The 19,514-nt window shown below is 38.8% G+C and overlaps 1 protein-coding gene across 1 annotated transcript in view; it reads right to left on the bottom strand.

Moving 5' to 3' along the window:
- Positions 1-5,411: 5,411 nt before the first annotated feature.
- CNIH3 (cornichon family AMPA receptor auxiliary protein 3) overlaps positions 5,412-19,514 on the bottom strand; it is a 28,461-nt gene continuing 14,358 nt past the window's right edge. The window contains exons 6-8 of the mRNA XM_026844647.1: positions 10,438-10,550; positions 7,750-7,893; positions 5,412-5,717 (exon numbers count right to left, since the gene is read on the bottom strand). Coding sequence (XP_026700448.1) covers positions 5,690-5,717; positions 7,750-7,893; positions 10,438-10,550 — 285 coding nt within the window. The 3' untranslated portion in view covers positions 5,412-5,689. The remainder of the gene's footprint in view (positions 5,718-7,749; positions 7,894-10,437; positions 10,551-19,514) is intronic.

Below are 19,514 nucleotides of genomic sequence, written 5' to 3'. Positions count from 1 at the left end.
GGATTGAGATCACCAATGCAAAGTTCAGTGCAGCACGGATGGCAGTCTAATATTTGTTGCTTCCCAAATAAAAAAATCTTGCTTTCAACCTTTTGATCTCCTGTGTTATTTGTAGCGACCCAAGCTTTATGTAACATCCATTAACGTTTTTGATTAATTAAACATTGCTTTAAGTTTTCTTTCTATTTTTAATTTCCATTGACTTCTTGGTGTAAATAGTACAATCCTAAGTGGGGCTCACGTGAAATAAGAGGCAAGATTTCCATTAATTTCCATGAAGGCAGATTTTACCAAGTTGGTATAACTTTCTGTGACAGTCTGGCATGGGCACTGAAATGTTACACTTAATCCCTCTCAAGTGCAGGTTCCTCTTCCGTTAATACAATTCAGTTAAATGGATGTTGATAGCAGGATCTAAAGGACAGGAACCCTACCAGCAAAACTTTAGGGAATTTCCAGTGTGAACTTATTTCCCACACAGCTCTAGAGTAATGAACATTATCTGAAGTCTATTGGTAACAACAGAAAATCTTCAGTAAACTCAAAGATTTTGTATCATTCCCTGTAAAAAAAATTTTTTTTTTACAAAAATATCTGTGTGGAGACAGAATGGAGAAAGAAAAGGCAATAGATTGCTAATACCCACACTAATGTATGAGTAATCACAACCCCAACAGCGGTGCCAGATCATAATGACCTCAGTGTAGTTCCTGTAAGAAGGTGTAGGTTGAAGAACTTTTTCTTCCACTTTCAGTGGCTTCTGCAAAAGGAAGAGTACGGCCCAAGGAAACAGATGGAAAAACATTTCTGACAGCTTAAGTGCAGTTAATTATTTGTAGGCGAAGCATTCTGCTATCAGCATTGATTTGCTGTATTTGAAACTGAAACAGTCATAGCACCAAAAATTTTATTCAGCGTTGCTTCAATTACCTGACTATATATAGGACAGGCAGAACCACAGAGCAACACCTTGCCAACAGGCTGCCTTTCCATCGCTTCCAGAAACAGGCACCTACAGGACACCACACTGTGTAGCTACCCCTTTGGCAAGCAGCTTGTTCAGGTCTCATGCACTCACATTTTTTTACATCTTCCACATTTTTCCTTTAAGCAGATTCAACAGTTACAAAAAAAAAAAAAAAAAAAAAAAAAAAAGAAGTATGGAAAGATTTCACAATCTAGGTATCACCATTCTCGCTTTACAGATGGTGTAAATGAGGAAAATGAATACTCATTTAAGTGTGTGCTTATTGCACACCTGCTTGAAGGAGCAGAAGGAGATGACGTGTTTTCTTTTGACTTTGGGATATATCTGTATCACCACAACATGTGAGAGAAGAGAACTGCTGATCCTAAGTAATGACATTCACCTTTCCAGGAAAAGGCAGAAAGGGAGCAGGCCTGGGGAGGAATCTCTAGCCTCCACCAACCAGCACGGAGGAAACCAGAGACAAAAGGGATAGCATAGATTATTTCCCCCTTAAAAGTGTGACATGGGAAAGAGTGCCTTGTGATCAAAGATCACAGAATTTTTTATGTTCTTCATCAACAGCTATGCAGTTATTTACTTCCCTTGCTTTGGTCAAAGTGTGTTTAGCCAGACACATAGCATGGGGTGAAGAGGGCAATGGATATCTTGTAGCCTTCATTCTTCTTTCCTCTGTTTGTGCTGCTTCTTTTATAATAGGGCTGGTGAATCTAACAGAGGAAATGACAAATCTGATCTTGAGAACATCCACTGTATACAACTGTTCAGAGGCCAGACCACACTGCCAGAAGAAGAATCCAGGGTAAATTTCTGGACTTTTTACAATAATCATAAACTTCATGTTATATAACAGAGCTATTTGACTTCAGGAAAAAAAATGTACTTTGTACCCTTTGACAAATCCAGGGAGACAAGCCTGTCAGTGTAAGAAAACCACTGATTTGAACAGCAGTATGAATACAGTATTGAAGTCTACCTGCCACTACAGCAGCACCACCATGTAAGGGTTTAGCACTGGACTGCAGCAAGCGGTCATAGTCTGTTGGAGTAACCCAGCAAGATACTGCAACCTACCTGGGTAACAACATAAAGCCAGGAACGTGCTGAGGGCTGTGTCTTACTCTGCTGTCTGTGAAGTCCACAGCAGTACTAGCTCTGTGATACTGATGCCCTAGAAGATCTCATTGCTCTTGTGTTCTGGGTTGGACTTGGGTGTTCTTGGTTGGGTCTGTCTTACATTAAACTTCCTCCAACTAATGCTTTGGCCAGTTTCATAAAACATTTCTGCTCAGGAGAAGCTTCACTAACTTCAGTGAAAGGGAAAATATCCCCATATTAAACAATTTTTCCATTGACTTTAAATTATGATTTTGCTTGAAGAGAAACAAAATGCTATTGAGAGCTGTGGGATTACTTTTTTGAATAAGGTTTATTGGAAAGAATTGAGAATGTTAGCTTTCATTGTCCATTAGAACTAGTCCATAAGGACTAGTTAGGGTAAGATACTCTCCAGAATACTCTGAACATCTGTGATCATCCACTTTGAAGAAATATTAATTTGACCAGAAAGACAACAGAGAAATCCTTTAAAAACCTGGAGAATGAAGAGCTTTACTATGGGAGGATCAAAAAAAAGACAGTTCACTTTGAACAGAATGGAGGCTGGAAAGGACTGCTCATACATACATATATATATATATATATATATATATATATATATATATGCAGCATGAGATAAAGTATATTTAGGCTAATGTGGCTAAAAAGCAAGTGGACTAAATTATCAAGGAATAAATTAGCTCTGGAAACATGGAAATACTTTCTAGTACCAGAGCAGTGAGATCCTGGAAATGCTTGCTTATAGCATTAGTGGGATCAAACAAACTGTTCTGCTTTCAAGTGAAGTTTCAGAAGTCTATTGATGAAGCCTGAAACTGAGAACTTCTTTCAAGTGACCTAGCACATCCATTCAAGTATTATTTCCTTGAAGCTACTTTCAGAAGACCTACCTATTTAAGTGCCTCTTGTGCAAAGTCAAGAATTAGATGCCAATCACAGTTACAAAAACACACAGAGCTTCTACCCAGCCCTGTGGGCAGGACACTGACCTGCTAGCGGTCTAGCCCATGCCTAAATCTCAGGATCTGAAAATGGTGTGTTTTCAAGCAAGACACGATCATACTTTCACCCATCCAACCTCATGAAAAAATTCCAGGCCTTTCAATGAAACTGACTTTGAAGTACATATCTGGAGTATAGGAAACCTGAATTAATTTCTTTCCACCTCCTACATGTCCTGAGAGATGCATGAAAAGATTCAGTTACCTGCTCAGAGTTGAGAGTTTTATGAAGTAGCAAGATACCTAGAAGTTACTGTGATTTGTTCTTGTGAATCTAGTTCCTATACTTCTGTAGAACATGATGCTTTAGTTAGGATATAGAGAAGGAATTCAGTTACAGACAATCATCAGCTTGTTATGCGTTGTGCATTAATGTACAACCTAACTAATGGCAGTAGAGCTTTATCAGTCAGGTCTGTAATGACCCAGCAAACTTCCTTAGCTCAAGCACACTCCAAGCGAATACATCTGTATTGCAGGTGATTTTGAAGGCAGTTTAGCCACTTCTGTAGTGTGTGCAATCCAAACTAATGAACCACCAGAACCCCAATTAGCTTCCCAAGTAACTTGATTTGGCATTCTTGTTGTGTGCTTCCAGAACGGGGAATACTATGTTGTAAGAAATTAAACTACATCCAATAAGACCCACTGGTTATGTCTGTACTTGTAAATTAAAGAATGCCAGCACTTGGGACAACCTGATCATCTAAATATTGTTTGAATGACCCCAGCATAATTTTTGTGCAGGCCAGGTAGTACTCTTCCAAGCAACACCCAGGCACGAGCTGGGAGTTGGCACGGTCCAGGAGCAGACAGTTTGCATGCAGCAACTGTGCTTTGCAGGCTAACAGGATTTAATTTTGTTAACGTAGCCAGATGAAAGCAGAAAGAGTCTTGGCACAGTACACATGCAGTAACTCCAGCTCAGTTTGGATCTTGCCAGATATGAGAAGACTTCATTCAGGCACTGCTTCTGCACTGTGCTCTGAAGCACATTATGCTAGCACAGAGGCAGCCCTGAATAGGAGACTGCATCTCTCCTGATGAAATCCTGTGCCCAGACTAAAAAGTCCTCAGAATTTGGTCCAGGAACAATCTATTGGCTTTCAATAGCCAGACCAAATTCAGCAGGGTCAACAATGAGCTAGTGCTAACAAGAGCAGCTGTAACAAAGCTGAGGTACAGATGGGCCTCTCTGCATTGTTCTCTGCAACATTATTAGCTCATTCACAATGCAAGATCCAAGCGGTCTCTGTGCATGCACTGGTGTTAGTCTTGATCTTACAAGCTTGCCTACTACTCAGAGCACCAGTGGCTGCATTGAAATACCTTAGTGACTTTGAGGGAACCAGCCCTGGTCCACTAGGTTCAGCGCTGAAATATATTTAGCAGCAGTTCTGGACACTTGATGCCTCTGACCTGTCAATCTAACAGATTAACCTAAAATGTAAATGGATTGTGAGTATTTATGCAGATGTGCACTGGTATATACATATATATATATATATATAAACATATACAGCCCATATATTTGAATTTAAATTAGAATTATATGATAAAATTTTAAAACTTTTAAATTATAAAAAAATGAACATCTTTCAATACAAACCTCGTACAAGACAAAAACACTTTGTACATTTGTTTCAGCTTAAATTTGACAGCAGAAATAAAGCTGCAAAACAGAATTACAGACCATGATTACCTGGTCCAGTATTTTGTTGTCCAGTATTGTGATGAGTATAATATCTATGTTACAATCCTCCTTAATATTTTTTACTTTTTTTTTTTTTTTTTCAGTCAGAGGAACAGTATTCTGATTAGTGCTTACCGTTATTAGGTCAAATCCCATGTATTTATACACATCACTGTATGTTACTGGTGCATCACAAATGAAGTACAGAAATACATTGGATGTTCACCTACAGGAATAGTATATCGTTACAAAACAGAACACTGCAACTGCCAATTCTTTTGTTATCGTTGTTATGGGTTTAAAAAAAAAAAACAACACCGAAGCCATTCCACAAGATCTGACATCCCTGCTTGATTAGTGTCATGCGAACATCCCTGCAGAACAGTCACTCTTATCTGAACTCCAGTCGGTGCTCATTTTCAGAACATGTTGGTCATTCTGTGTAAGGTGATCTTGCCCTCCACTTCCTCAGTCCAGAACAGTCATTAAGAAAAGAAGCTTTGCTCCCTGGAATATAGTAGGGACTATAGTTTATAATGAATCCACTAAAACAAGCAGCATTAACCCTGGAAAGGTAAATAGTTGAGTAACTTAGCCCACCTTGCTGTAGTTTTTTGTTTGGGTTTTCAAAGTCATCTACTGCAACACATTGAGAAACAGGAGACAAACACAGTTAACTCAGCCATTCTCCCACGTTATTCTGCTTCTTCTTGCTGGGTGTCTGTTTCATGCACTCTATTTACTTCTTGGTTTCAAAGTCTTCCTCTTTTTTTTTTTTTTTTTTTTTTTTTTTTTTTTTTTTTTTTTTTTAAATCATGCATCCCTTGGCTCACTCATTCTTGCACCTCCAGCCTTTGCTGTTTTCAGTCTTTAATGATGATCTTTCAGTTAAGAGCTCACCAAAGTGTAGATCATGCTGAATGTAAAAGAAAGACACAATATGAAAGTATCTTTTTGAAGCATACAGAGCACTTTGATTTTTATAACCCTCAACTGTCTGTTCCTCAGGTCTGACTGTAATGGCCTGTGCTTTCCTTTGCATTCTTTCTATCTCTCTAAAGCATCTTAATTATGGTGTATTCAAGATGGGTATCAAAAAGCACTCAAGAAATAACAAATTCATTATCGAAATCCTACTGCACCACAAGCTGTGTTTGAGCTTATTAAAGTGCAGTCTGATGTCTGAATTTGAACAGAGAAGAAACAAAATCATTTTGCTTTAGCATGTTTGATCTTTAAAACTTCAACCAGCAACTCTCAGCAGGACAGGGAACATTTCCCATGAAACTGCATTATTTTGTTTCCTTTGGGAAAAAAAAAAAAACAACTTGCAGTAGAAGAAACATAAAATGCAGACACCAGCTGGAGTGAATCCATACATATTAAATGCAACTCTGAAAAGTGAAGAAATCAGAATATATTGCCACGGCTCCATTTTACTGCAATTCTAATTCTGACAATACCCTGGAAAGCACAGCAAAATTGAATGTAATTAATACTATTTTATTGAGCACCAAGCAGTGGATTTTGGATTATGGCCACATTTTAGAATGAAGAAAGCAGGGCTCAGAGGAAGCTGCACAACAGAAGAGTCCCAGCAGAAACGCTAGACCACACTGCAGAGCTGATTTGGACAGGGTCTTTTAGGCATCACAAAAAAGTGGGGTTAAAAATCCTTCTCTCTCAAGCCATGCCTTGCCATCTCTCCTTGCACTACCAACAGAGGTTGTCTAGCATAACTGCCATGCTTTCCACTCTCAGTCCCATGAAGAGGACTGGCAGGCAAAGGTGCACAGCCCAAACCCACAAAGGTACCGGATCTTAAACTGCTCCGATTCTCATGCCCCATCCATCTTAGTGTGAGTTAGACACCTACCAGCTTCTGTAAGTCGGGGCCCTTCTACTTTCTTTCTTCCTCTCATGTATGCAGACACAAGCACATACACATGCACATGAGGACAGAAAACTTTGTTCTCAATAGCATTTAAAAGTAATATTGAGAAACAAAAACCTGCAGCAATGACTCCTCAGGATATGGGGAACAACAGAACAGCAAAGGAACTGGTGATCAAAGGAGAAATGACATTTATCTTCTTCCACCAGTGTATAAACCCGACTGACGGAGGGATTACTGCATGCAAGACTGTCTTGAAGAGGCACTCTACACAAATACATTATGGAAGGAGCAGAAGAAAGGCATCATAGAAAACCACCTCCATTTAAAGTGGGTTAACCTTTGTTGTCAAATAGTTTTATGGTGCGATTACAAGGATGACTAAAAGCACATGGATTCTGCCAAGGCCTTACCTCAAACATGATCCTCACGTATTCTTGCACTGGGCATTTCTGACTGTGCGCTAAGGGCATCTGACAGCTGAAAGGGGCAGGGGGGTCAACACAGGACTGGGGTGTGTATCTTCAAGAATGTACTTAAATTAGGGGTTTGGACCATGCACGGGCTTACCCTGTCATCAAAGGGAGTGTGTAGGAATGACTACAGGCATGATGCACCCCATGTTCCTACCCACCACCTACCTACCCATTTACTTACCATCTTGAGCATCACTACACCAGCAGATGTAGTATTTTTCTTATAATTCCCTTGACTCATAAGAACATTATCATTGTCATTTGATGTAATGTCATTATCATAACATTTGCTATTTCACCCATCCTAAGAGACTATGTAGAGGAGCAAAAATTTTTAGCTTGGGTTGTCCCTGGGGCCTGGCTCAGGCCTTAGATAAACAGTTAATATTCTGTACTGAGGTTTCAGCAGATGTAAGCACATGCTTCTGTAAGTAAGCATGCTTCCCTGAACCAAGATCAGAAGCAAGTTTTATAAAGGTTAAGGAAATGGGCCAATTGGTTCCAGTCATTCCTGAACACAATTTCACATGCCAGCTGAAAAGCAGCTACTACTTCCTCAGTGAGATGTCCAGACTTACCAGTACAGATAGTAGAAGAAGGAAAGGAGATAGAAAGCTAGCTTACACCAGGCCTCTTTTTGACAGTAACTCAAGGTATCTGCATTCATGACTGCAGGTGGATCATATGCTAGCTCTGAACTATCTGCTGGGCAACGAAAATACCTGAAAGAGCAGGAGAAGACATATGGAATGACTCTGTAATATTCTGTATTAAATATGTGCAGATATACAACCTACTGATCACCAGCTCAGAGGAAACATCCTCTATGCTATAGGAGGAATTTTCCTCTCTTTTTCAAACCTCTATTTCCAGACATTGTTAAAAGACTGTTCTTATAAAACCGAGCAACTCATGAACGCGGACTTTCTGCGTTCTATTAAATCTTTAGATTGAAACATACCCCCTTCCTATATAGTTATTTCTGGCTCACTCACTAACAACTAACATATTGTGAGTGACAATATGTGGCAGCTTGTGATCACAGCATGGAGGAAGGATTACTGGGCTTTAACTGCATCTACACAACTGATTTCAGACATGATGAAAGGTGACAGTCTCAACCAACTGATAGCTCAGTTCCTCCAGCTCTGAAATGGAAAAAAGTCAATAAGGAGTAATATAAGAGCTGGCTGACTAATGTTTTCTACACATAGCACTGCCCAAAAATTTTTCATCCAAATAATTTTAATTGGAAAATGTTTTTCTTCTTACATAGGAGAAATTTCTGATTATTCTCAGCAATGACTGGATGTTTGAGAAAATCCTGAGGAAAGAATTTTTTTTTTTTTTTGGCAAAGGAGTTTTTGTCTGTTACTTTGCAGTAAAAAGCAAAAGCAAACCAAAAAGAAGTCCCCAACAATGGTTAATGAGCTGCTTTAAGATTAGCATGAATCAGATGAAATATTGTTATTTCTGTTGCTTTGAAATAGTAATGTAAACACTGAAGATTGCTGGGATTGCTTATAGATAGATAGATAAATAAACAGACAGCCAGGTAGATATAAAAGCCCCAAACAAGTGACCACCAGCAAACTTGGCAAGTAAATGTTCTCATAACAACTTTGCCTTCCTCCCTTCCAGTGTTAGTAACATCCACTTACAATCTCTAATAACATTACAAATTCTTTTACAGAGACCACAGGTGAGACCTTGCTTAATTATCTTCATTGAGATGAAGATACTACACAGTATCTTCCCATGGTTTTGTGCAGGACTTCACACAATGAACCAAAACCTGTCTGTAGTTAAACCAGTAGAAACTATGGAGTAATTACAGCAAAGCATACGGAGAATCATGGAAACAAAGACAATCAAAAGTTCTCACCAAAGGTTGATACCATTATTTAGAGTCTGACGATTTTCACCTTGGACATAAATTTTTTAAAATTTGTTTATAAAAACTTTTAAAACCAGTATTATTGTCATACAACGTGACAATGTTAGCCCTTAGTGAAACAGCACCATAAAACATTATTATTTTTGTTGCGCCCAACCAATAGGGAGAAAAGCACTCATAGCTTCACATAATTTAGCTTTTTGCGGACTATACTGGTACTCTAACTTCTGAATAATACACTTTATCATATGCCTCTCTATTACTACCAAGCTTTTGCAGAAAACAGTGTAAAAAAGCTACTAGTTTTTACTTCCTTGTTGAGATAATGGTTTTGCCTTTTTTACGGAACTATTCTCAAGCTATTTCACAACAGGAGATATATGCTACCACATGTATCTTTGTAACACAAAGAGAACCTGACAGACAAAAATAACCTGTGCTTTTACAAACACTGTGGAAATGCAAAACTAGTGAAGACTCCAGATTGACAGCCACAAAAACTGATGTCTCTTTCTTGGTTATCTTCAGAGGCAACAGAAGGCTGATCCTCCACTGGAATGCAGAGGAAGATGCAGCAGCAGCACCTGCACTGCCTTTCCAAAAAACATTAAAGCTGCTCAACAACAGCTCTTACGTGATCAAGTCTGAAAGCTCCTCAGTGAATATAAACACATAGCAGAGGCGAATATAAACACAAAGCAGAGATCCAGAGTGGAAACACTCCCCACTTTTTCATGTGGGCAGGGTGAAGACAACAGCTCTTCACCTACCACAATCCCTACTCCAAGAGTCTCTAAGAGCAACTTCTCTTGCAGAACAGAAACTCTCTACTGTACAGCAAGAAACAGCTTACTTTATATTGAAAAAAAGAAAGCATAAAGCTGCCAACGAAGATGAGAAGCAAAATTCCATCAACCTGTCCAGTCTCTATTTCACAGCTCCAATGGAAAGGTTTTCTTGCTAGGGCTGAATGAATAGGTCCAAAACCTTTCAGATATTAACTGCCTTATAACTCCCTGTCTCTGAAGTATTTAGAGCCTCACCAAGTTCCACTTTCAGATTCCAGCCTATTTAATTTCTAAGTTTTCGTTCAGTTGTGATGAGTGCACCCTGACAGTCTTCAGAATATTTATCTAAGTTAGTAACTGAAAGTCACGTTTATATTATTATGTGGGTTTTTTACCCATCCCAAATATTCATGAAAAATATTTTACTTTTCCTAAGTTTCAGTTGCTTCTAGTCAAAAGCTTCTAGGCAAAGATACTCAGCCATACTCCTATCACTGCACTTTATAATTCATACAATCTGAGTGTGTGCCGAGCTGGCAAATAAGGCTAACAAGCAGTCAGCATATAAAAGATGGGCTTACCTCCAGAAGTGATAAAAAAGCAAAGGAACATTTAACCCCAGTGTCAGCCACTCTTGAGCGCACAAAAACATTATGCAGAAAAGACTATGGATAGAGTACTCCGGCAACACCAGCTAAAAAGAAAGGAATGGAAATAACAGACGTCAGTAAAACACCTCTTCGATTTTAGCCACTTAAGCAGTTTTTTGGAAAACAAACTATCTCTGCTAGTCTTCCCTGTGTCTGCCCCCAGACATACCTCAGTTGACAGGGCGGCTTGGCTATGAGCAATGAGTACAAGATGTAGTGTGAGGTTTGTTCAGGCCCTAACCAAGGCCGTACTCCAGGGGCTTGTTGAGAAGCTTCGGACAAATCACTTACTGTCTTAGCTGGTACTCCAGATTTCTGTCTACAAAATGGAGATTACATTACTGCCTCCCTCACAGAAACATTGTGAGACTAAATGAGTGTCTGTAAAAGAGTTCTTAAAGAACTGTTTCATTACTGATGCATTCAGAAAGGAAATAATAAAGCTATTACTGAAGCTTCACTTCTGTATTGCAGGAGTGTCCTTGGAAAAATAAAAGGCTGCTTCTACAATTTTGATATGTTATATACACACTAAAGAGATCAAATCCATTACTAAGTCAGTCTTGCCAGCTAAAACCCACTAAGACAGGAAACTCATTTCCTCAGTAAATCCATGTCTCCTCACACTCCTTGTTTCAGACCCAAGATGATTGTTTCTATTAAAAGAGAAAGTGAGTGGGCAGCTGGCAGAAGAAGAAATTTGTGATGTTGATTCAGAGTAGTTACTTCTAAAGGCATTTTTCTTTTTTCACTGCTTTCTCATTTCTTAGCTGGCTTTCTTCTGTTGTTTTCTTCCAATGCCTTTTCTCAGAACTCTCTATTTCTTTACTTCAAGTCACACAGGAGATTAATTTCCAGCAGTACATATTTCTCAAAGCTATCCAATCCCATACACAGTTCATCTGCATCTCTTGCTGCATACTGGAGCTACATCAACCAAAGTTAAATCACAAAAAGCATTTGAGGGGCTTCCTCTGATGTAAATTCATTTTCATCTGTCAAGTAAAGTGAGACCTGTGTTTGAAAACAATGTAAAAGCTACTACTATACAGCTACTCCCAATGCCTACCTAATCCCATACAGCTCTGATGCAATGATTTTCATCTTTTGGTTCTAGGAGTATTTCCACCTCACATGGAACATCTTTTTTTGGCTTTCATTTAACTTCACTACTTGAAGTAGTTAACACATTCGGTTATCTCTGTGTCTACGCCTTCAACTTAAACATTCTCAAAAGATTATCTTATGTGGATGACAAATCATAATAGAATTACATAGTTCAGATTCCAGATGGTAGTTATTTATCACTGCTGGATTTTATTTTTTTCATTTTTAGAATGTGATTTACAACATGACTATAACCTTTCCCTAAAGAATGATTCATCTTCATCACAAATTGCAGACAAGAAAGGTCTTCATGATGTACATCTACCCACTAAACATCACAAAACTTAAAAAGCATATTACATTCATTATCACGTATTTGATTTCTGATTTCAACACAGTCCACATACTTAGCAAGAACACAACCCTGGTGCCTGATCATGCCTGGCTGGTAATAACATGGAAGGAAACCCATGGTGAAAATTATGCAGAGCTTAAAAAGCAAAACAAAAGGAGAAATCTGCTGTGGAGCTAGAAAGAAAACAAAGGAAACAGTGAACTCTCAGAAACAGTCACAGTTTCTGGAGTAAATTAAATCTACCTATGCTTTTGACAGAATAACAAATGGGTCATTTATGTCTCTTCACTCTTTTCTTGGAGTGATACTTTGCTGTGGATATAAATAAAGGATCAATGCTGATCCCAGTTTCTGAAGACAATTCATGCAAAGAAGCCCAGCCCACAAAGCCAATTACAGCTTTTATTCAGGTGACTTACCTAAGAGTCCAAATCTAAAAGGAGGTGAGAGAATTGAAAGCATAAAGTGTAGAAAGCCACTAATAGCAAGGCTTGTGTGGTAAAGTAAACTGAGTAACTAAATAACTGAAAAATAACACTGCCTCAGTTCTTGGCTGTAAGAATCATCCTGCAGTTTGACACGATGCCCTCCGAAACCAATGGAAACTTTCAATCAACTTTAGCAAACACGGGATTTGGCTCCTGGAGAGAAGAAAGCTGGCTGAGAAACAAGCAACAGTCAATCCTTGTTGTTCCTGCTGAGGTAGTCAACTACAGCGGTAACCACTGCGATACAGATATCTGTGCAACAGGAATTAAACTAAGCTTTTTAATTCATTCCTGGGGGAGTGTATGAAGCTGTCAGATGGTAAATATTTTGGGATATAAACACTATACTTCTATTTTGAACCAGGAACACCCTGATTCAGAAGACAACCTCTGTTTTCTAACCATCTTGAGAGGGTTATGGAACACGCAGCTGAAAGAGAAACTGGCAAAGCAACACAGTTCTTAAGGGCTGCAACTTGATTGCTTTGAGTCCCAAGCTAATGGCATTACAAATTTATCACCAGAAATTCTGCTGGCTGACATTTACTTGTGGAAAACCACAGGAAAGACTGAAAAGGACGCCAGCTTCTAGCCCAAAATGCTGCTAATCAGAAACATCTTTTGCTATAACATAAGCAAGGGAAAGAAACTACTATACCTTTCTAAGTTTTGCTCTGGTATGTATAGTTAAGTAAACAACCATACCAGTACATATTCAAAATCCTTATTCACAATCCATCATTTGCATTTAAAATGTAAAATCTTAAGTAGATACCATACTCTTACTATTACCATCTCACCATAAATATTCCATGCATTCAAAGTAGTGCACACATACATGCACAGGTAGATTCCTCCCCCCTAATTCCAAAGAAAATAAGGCAGGCTTTGCTATGTATAGACATCTAGGTTTGGCTAAAGCATGGGAAAGCAAGCACCGAAGCTAAGCACCTGTCAGCAGTTTCTTTGTGTTTACAGGAATACAAAGATCTCTGTAGATAGCAACTGCAAAAGGGCATCTCGGGGGAGGCTCAGTCCTAAATAATTTTATTCGGTTTCCTATTTCCTAAATATATTCTGTTGTTCTTATACAACAGATAAAGCCATCCTTTTCTGTCAGTACTTCTCCTCCTTATTCTGTTTATTACATATGGACACCTCCTTCTCAAAGGTAATTTTGCTTTTACAGAACATTGTGTCATTTTTACATGGAACGACTCTTATAGTTTGTCTTGACAGTAAACAGGACACATAAAATACCTCGCAGAAACCAAAACTGGGAAGATATTATAGAAGGAATAGTAATCTCCTTTCATCAGTGCTATTAAATTCTGACGCTTAGCAAATCAACTGCAACAAGTGAATCAAACCGTTTTCTCAGTCACTGCTAAGCCACTGAAATGTCAAGACCTCTTGCTCCTTTCCAGCACTTTGCTTAGGACCAATACTCCCAAGTGCTACACAATAACAGTAATTCTCACAGAACTGCTGTTTCTTCCCCCAAAAGACTCTGTCTGCAGTTGTCTCCATCTGTGCATGCCAGCCTCCATACTGTAATCACAGATTTTACAGCATACCCAGAAATTGCCAGCCGTTAGACACTCTACCCTTCCCAGGGTTTCTGAGAGTCTTCATTACGCTGTTAAAGGCCAAGACGACATCCCTTCTGAATGCCTACCTTCTCACCCCACAGATGGCGGGAAAAAAATGGAAGAAAAGTGCAGGTTGAATCTCCTTCACCTAATGTAAGAGCTCTGGTGATCACCCAAGTGGAAAGCAAGTTGTTCACCTTACAAACACACAAGCCCTTTTCCATCCATCTAAAAGCAACAAGAAGCTGAAAACACCATGCATGCACTGAATCACTCCAGAGCCCCAAATCGGGCCTGATCTAAGTGCACGCTGCTTTACTGCTGTGGCTAATGCTGCTGCACCTACTTCCACGGAAGGATGGCTGCAGCTTGCCCCTGCGGGGCTCACTGTGCTGCTTTTTGCCACCATACCGCTTTGCTAAAGGTGACATGTAGAATTTTTCCTCACAGGTAGCAGGGAAAGAGGGGATGGACATGCACCCAAGGATTTCAGAACACAAGAGTTATTTTAATTACACTCTATAGCTGATCCTAACAGAGCCTGCCAGAGCTAACCGGGGTTACTGAGGAGCATAAACTGCTGAATTAAAGGCATTGTGAGACCAAAGGGAGACAATTATTTACATGACTGAAATTCTGCTAATTGAACAACATAGACCAAAAGGCAGAAACGTAATGCAAGCAAATGGGGGGGACGGGGGAGCAGAAACACACAGGAAAATAGTAGCAGCATGTGCATTAGCCCAGACCAGGCACCTATGTGGAATGTACACACGTTGAAAACAATAAATCATATCTGTTTGCTTCTGCTGTTGCACAAACTAAGGAAGCAGGGTCAACTGTGAATAACTTAAATACACAGACCATACATTTTAACATTTACAACAGTTTTTAACATGCTGCTTGCACTTCACTGTATGAAACACATAAAATTTACTGTCGAAATACAGGAAGGCTTCCCACTTACATTTTCTAGTGTATCTTTCTAATCTACTTTAAATTATTTGAGTTACTTGACTTCCAATACCTCCTCTGAAAGGCTGCCCTAGAGCCCAATCCAGTGCTGTCACAGTAAATATACTAAGGTTTTCAGTCCAAATTTTCGAATTCAATTTCTTTCAATTCTCCTGTTAAAATCCACACTTGCTTGCGTCTCTACAAGCTCTGTTCTCTAGTTGCTTATAGCAATCACTTAGAAATTCAGTTGCATAGCTAAAATTGTTATAGCACAAACCTATAACCACAGCATTTTAAGCAATTCAAAACCATGTTAGGCAAACCTCTAGAAGTATTTAACAGTTTGTTACAGAGATGTATGCAACTAGTTGAAGAGAAAATGTCTGGAAAATGGATTCCAGTTCATCAAAACAACAACCCGCAGATGAACTTACTCAGTTCACATATACAGGTTTACGTTTTATCTGAAGGAAAGCAATGGTGCACACATGCAAGACACAGTGTTAACAAACACAGAGCATAAATAAAAAAAAAAGGATATAACTTGTGTTTTCACCCCTCCACCTTTCTGGATTACAATGAAGTGAATCAGCAAAAAGCCAACGTTTTGTAAAGGAAATGTCATCATTCTAATGCACTACTGGAATTTTTTTGAACAGTATTAAGTGGATGTGAGCATAAGTTACTCCACAGCACAAATACCAGACAACAAAATGAGTAACACAAAGAACCTAATTATCATTCTCACAAAGCTCGCCATATCTATCTGTAACACAGTACAAGATCTAATATTATAATAAAGGATTTCTGGATGCTCTTTCCATCTCAGCTACTAAACACACCTATATTTAGGCCTATCATTTCACTTCTCATTGTCTCATATTTGCCTTCTGCAACATAAGGATAATTATGTTTAAAATCTATGGATTCCACTGGAGCTCATTTCTGACTAGAATATTTAAGCTTTGTCACAATACAGATAATAACTTTAACAAGAGTGACAGCAGAAGATCAGGTCTTCATGGGACATTCATCAAGAATATCTATAAATACCTCTGTACTGCATAGCCTATGGGAGGTCATAACAGCCAACAGGTAAAGAGGTTATAAAATGGATTTAAAAAAAGACTTCTCCACTATAAAGCCTGCATTGGCACCCACCAGCACAATTCAAAAAGTGCCCTGTCCTTGGAAGACACATCATTAAGGCAGATGTGCTGTGATCTTACAAGTGTATCTCTCCTCTGCTAACTGTTCTTTTCCACTCAGCAGGGATCAGGGAGGTATCTTCACAACCTTTCTTTTTTTAACCTTAATGCAGAAACAGTAACAGAAGCTGGGTTAGCAACCCTGGAGCGTGAACTTCTTTAATTTTCACAGCACTGACACGAAATAGGGTAACAAACACTTTCTTGCCCTACCCCATATTGTGTTTCAGACACAACCAGCCAGGACGCCCCACAGCTGGGTTACTCCAAGAGTTCATGTCATCTTTGACTGCTCTCCCCAAACTGGTGAAAACGACAGCTGCTTGCTAGGGTCTCAAAAACCAATCTCTCATTTCAGAAGCAGGTCTACAATTGCAGAAATCTCAGCAATCATTAAAATGAAGTTCAGCCATCTGCATGGCACAGGAAGGGCCCTCAGGCCTTCTCCCAGGGGTCTCCCTAAGATTGACGGCTTCATAAATGCTGAAAACTAAGTGTTCACTAAAGGGCTGTTTCGGTATCTGGAGTGCAAAGACTGTCAGTCTGAGGAAGCAGATTTGGCACAGTGCAGACACAGTAAAGACAATCCCCACCCTGCTATTCTAACAGCTTTATTTAAAACATCACCATCTAAATGCAAGGTAGGACATTTAACTCCCAGCAGAAACAATTTTCATCCATATAACAGGTATGATGTAAAATCATTGCACTCTATTTTTAGGTACTATATTGCTTTTTGTAATTGCATACTGGCTTTATAGGGGCTGATCCTGACTTAAATCCACAATGAACATTCTGCTAAACATAACAGCGACATTTGATTTAACCCCAATTTCTTTAGTTTTATTAAAATGCAAATATTTACTTTATAGCATACCAAATTAGAGCACATCCACTCCATTAGCAAGTCAAATTTTGCCAATATCTTCAACACAGCTCTGAGGAACAGATGCATAAATTACATTACTCCAAGCAGCTGAGAAGTACACTGCTCTCAGGGGTACATTACAGGCAACAGTTACTCATGCACATTTTTCTGCATCTTCAGCCTTATTCTGCTGTTACTTGCGATGTTCTGATACTGTAAGGGCATCTGTTTACATATCCTCCGGAACAGCACTGGAAGAAGCTAAATTGTAAAGCAAGAGGTCAGCTATTACAGGGTGATACTTCGCTTGCCACTTTCATTATTGAATAAACATTTAAAAGATGAGATTAACAGCAAAATACAGTCAGTTAACCTGAAACAGTTTTATACATAAATATTTTAATGAGTAATAATATTATGAATAACCATATGTATACCCCTTCAAAGGATATTTCCATTTCCACCAGGAATTGCACTGGCAACTATTACTTCCTCCCTGGAGTAAAAGGGGGATAAGGACCAAACCGTGACTGCCACTCTTCTCTCTTGCAATAGTTTTGTAACTATTCCCCTTACCACCTACCGCTGCTTTGAACACCTGTGCAGACACAGCAGGATACTGTAAGCACACAGACATCCTTAGGTAATGATCGCTAAAAATGTTCTAAGTTTTGAGAAGTGCTGAATTCAGGAACTTGTAAATTTCCCTAAAAATAGTGTTGGCACAATGCACATGATAAATGAGTGTCAGTAGTGAATGAATTGCCTGCCAAACCCACTATACTTCCTCTAAATTCTCAAGTCCTATCTTAAGCACTTTCTTTCCTGATATGGTACTGTACACAAGGAAAGGATGAAAGGGAATATGTTCAGTATTTTTATTGCAATAGTAATAACTTTCTAGTAAATATGAAACCAATATTTACAATAAAATAAAAAGTGTGAAGAAGAGATGCACTATTTCTAATCAAGAATATTCATGGAATTATTCATGCAGACAGTAAAAATACTGCCAGCTTTTTGGTCCCAATTCTACTGTCAGGCCTGCAAAATAGCTACTGTGCCAAGTTTCACTCTTTCTGATGAAATTAAAACTATGTTGGTGCCCAAGAGACTAATTGTATAGGGCATGCCCCCATTTTATCCCATTTCATTCTTCATAGATAATAAATGTAACAAAAGAGTAGGCAGAAAAGATTTAAGAGAGGAAAGGAGAGAAGCTTTTAGATGATCTGTAGTGAATGTCCTATCAGAGTGCAAAAGAGGAAACAGCAGCTCAGCGACAAAGGTACTGAAGGCCTACATTTTGTCTATCCTGCAAATTTATTGCAAGATTCAGGGAAAAACACGTCCCTCATGTTTCCAGATGCAAATACAATCTCTACCAAGTTTGAACCACTATCAAGATGTTAACTCTGCCCTCTTTTAGGCAAGCTGCAGAAAATAACTAAACCAACACAGAGCTAGTGAAAGTGTGTAATACTCAGTTAAAAACATTTTACTTGCTTTTCCTGTATCCCTACTTCCCCTGTCAAGCTATGCTTTCTTTCACTTGCACAACCTAAGGACAGCCCTGTTGTTTATGTGAACAGCAGATTCAAAATTTACCTCATGCCTCTTTTGACTAACAAGAGATGCTGTACCAAAGTTGTCTAAAATGGACTCATCCATAAGTCACGATTTCCATAAACTAAAAATTCTGTAATACATTTTTAGCTAAGTTCAAATGTTATCCTTAGAGTGTAAAGTCACTCTTTCCTAATATAAAAATACCTTGTCAGAGTTGCTCTGAAAGCCAGAAGAAAGTTGGTTTTATCATCTAATAGCAGCTTAGCAACATCTTTCAAATAAGTACCGAATATTGAAATACACACTCACCAGTGTTATGTCTCTCACACATGCTCAGTCTAATGTACCTAAAAACATCCTAGGTCAGTTCAAACAAGAGAGAACTTAAATTAATTTAGTTTTATGAAAGACAATGCAATTACAGTCCAAGTCCTAACTGAAGGAATACATACAGCGTGGCAAGCTTACATCCTAGAAAATCTGCAGATCTAATTAATGCTTTAGAAACAGCAATATCCTTTATTCCAGTGCCTGCATGCAAACTCTAGAATTTCTTCTGAGGCATCTTAGGAGCTAATTACATGTGCATAGCTGGGGGTGTAGTTCATACTCTCTATAATGCTGACAGAGATCTATCTCATTATATTTTCTATGTTTATTATTATTTCTGTAAAGCAAGCATCACACAAGCATACGACACAAGATAAATTTACTCCCAACAGTCATCAATCAGACTACAGTAGTTTGAGTCTGACTACAGACTGGTCTGGATTTGAACAGCTGCTGTAGAGATTAAAGACTACACACAATTATTAACTCAATGAACCATCAGAGCCCTCAAAAACAGTGAACAAAACTTAGCTT

The sequence above is a fragment of the Athene cunicularia genome (assembly GCF_003259725.1).
Source record: "Athene cunicularia isolate RWA chromosome 3 unlocalized genomic scaffold, athCun1 chr3_part1, whole genome shotgun sequence".
Lineage (NCBI taxonomy): Eukaryota > Metazoa > Chordata > Aves > Strigiformes > Strigidae > Athene > Athene cunicularia.
This window is presented reverse-complemented; position numbering and strand designations above follow the sequence as displayed.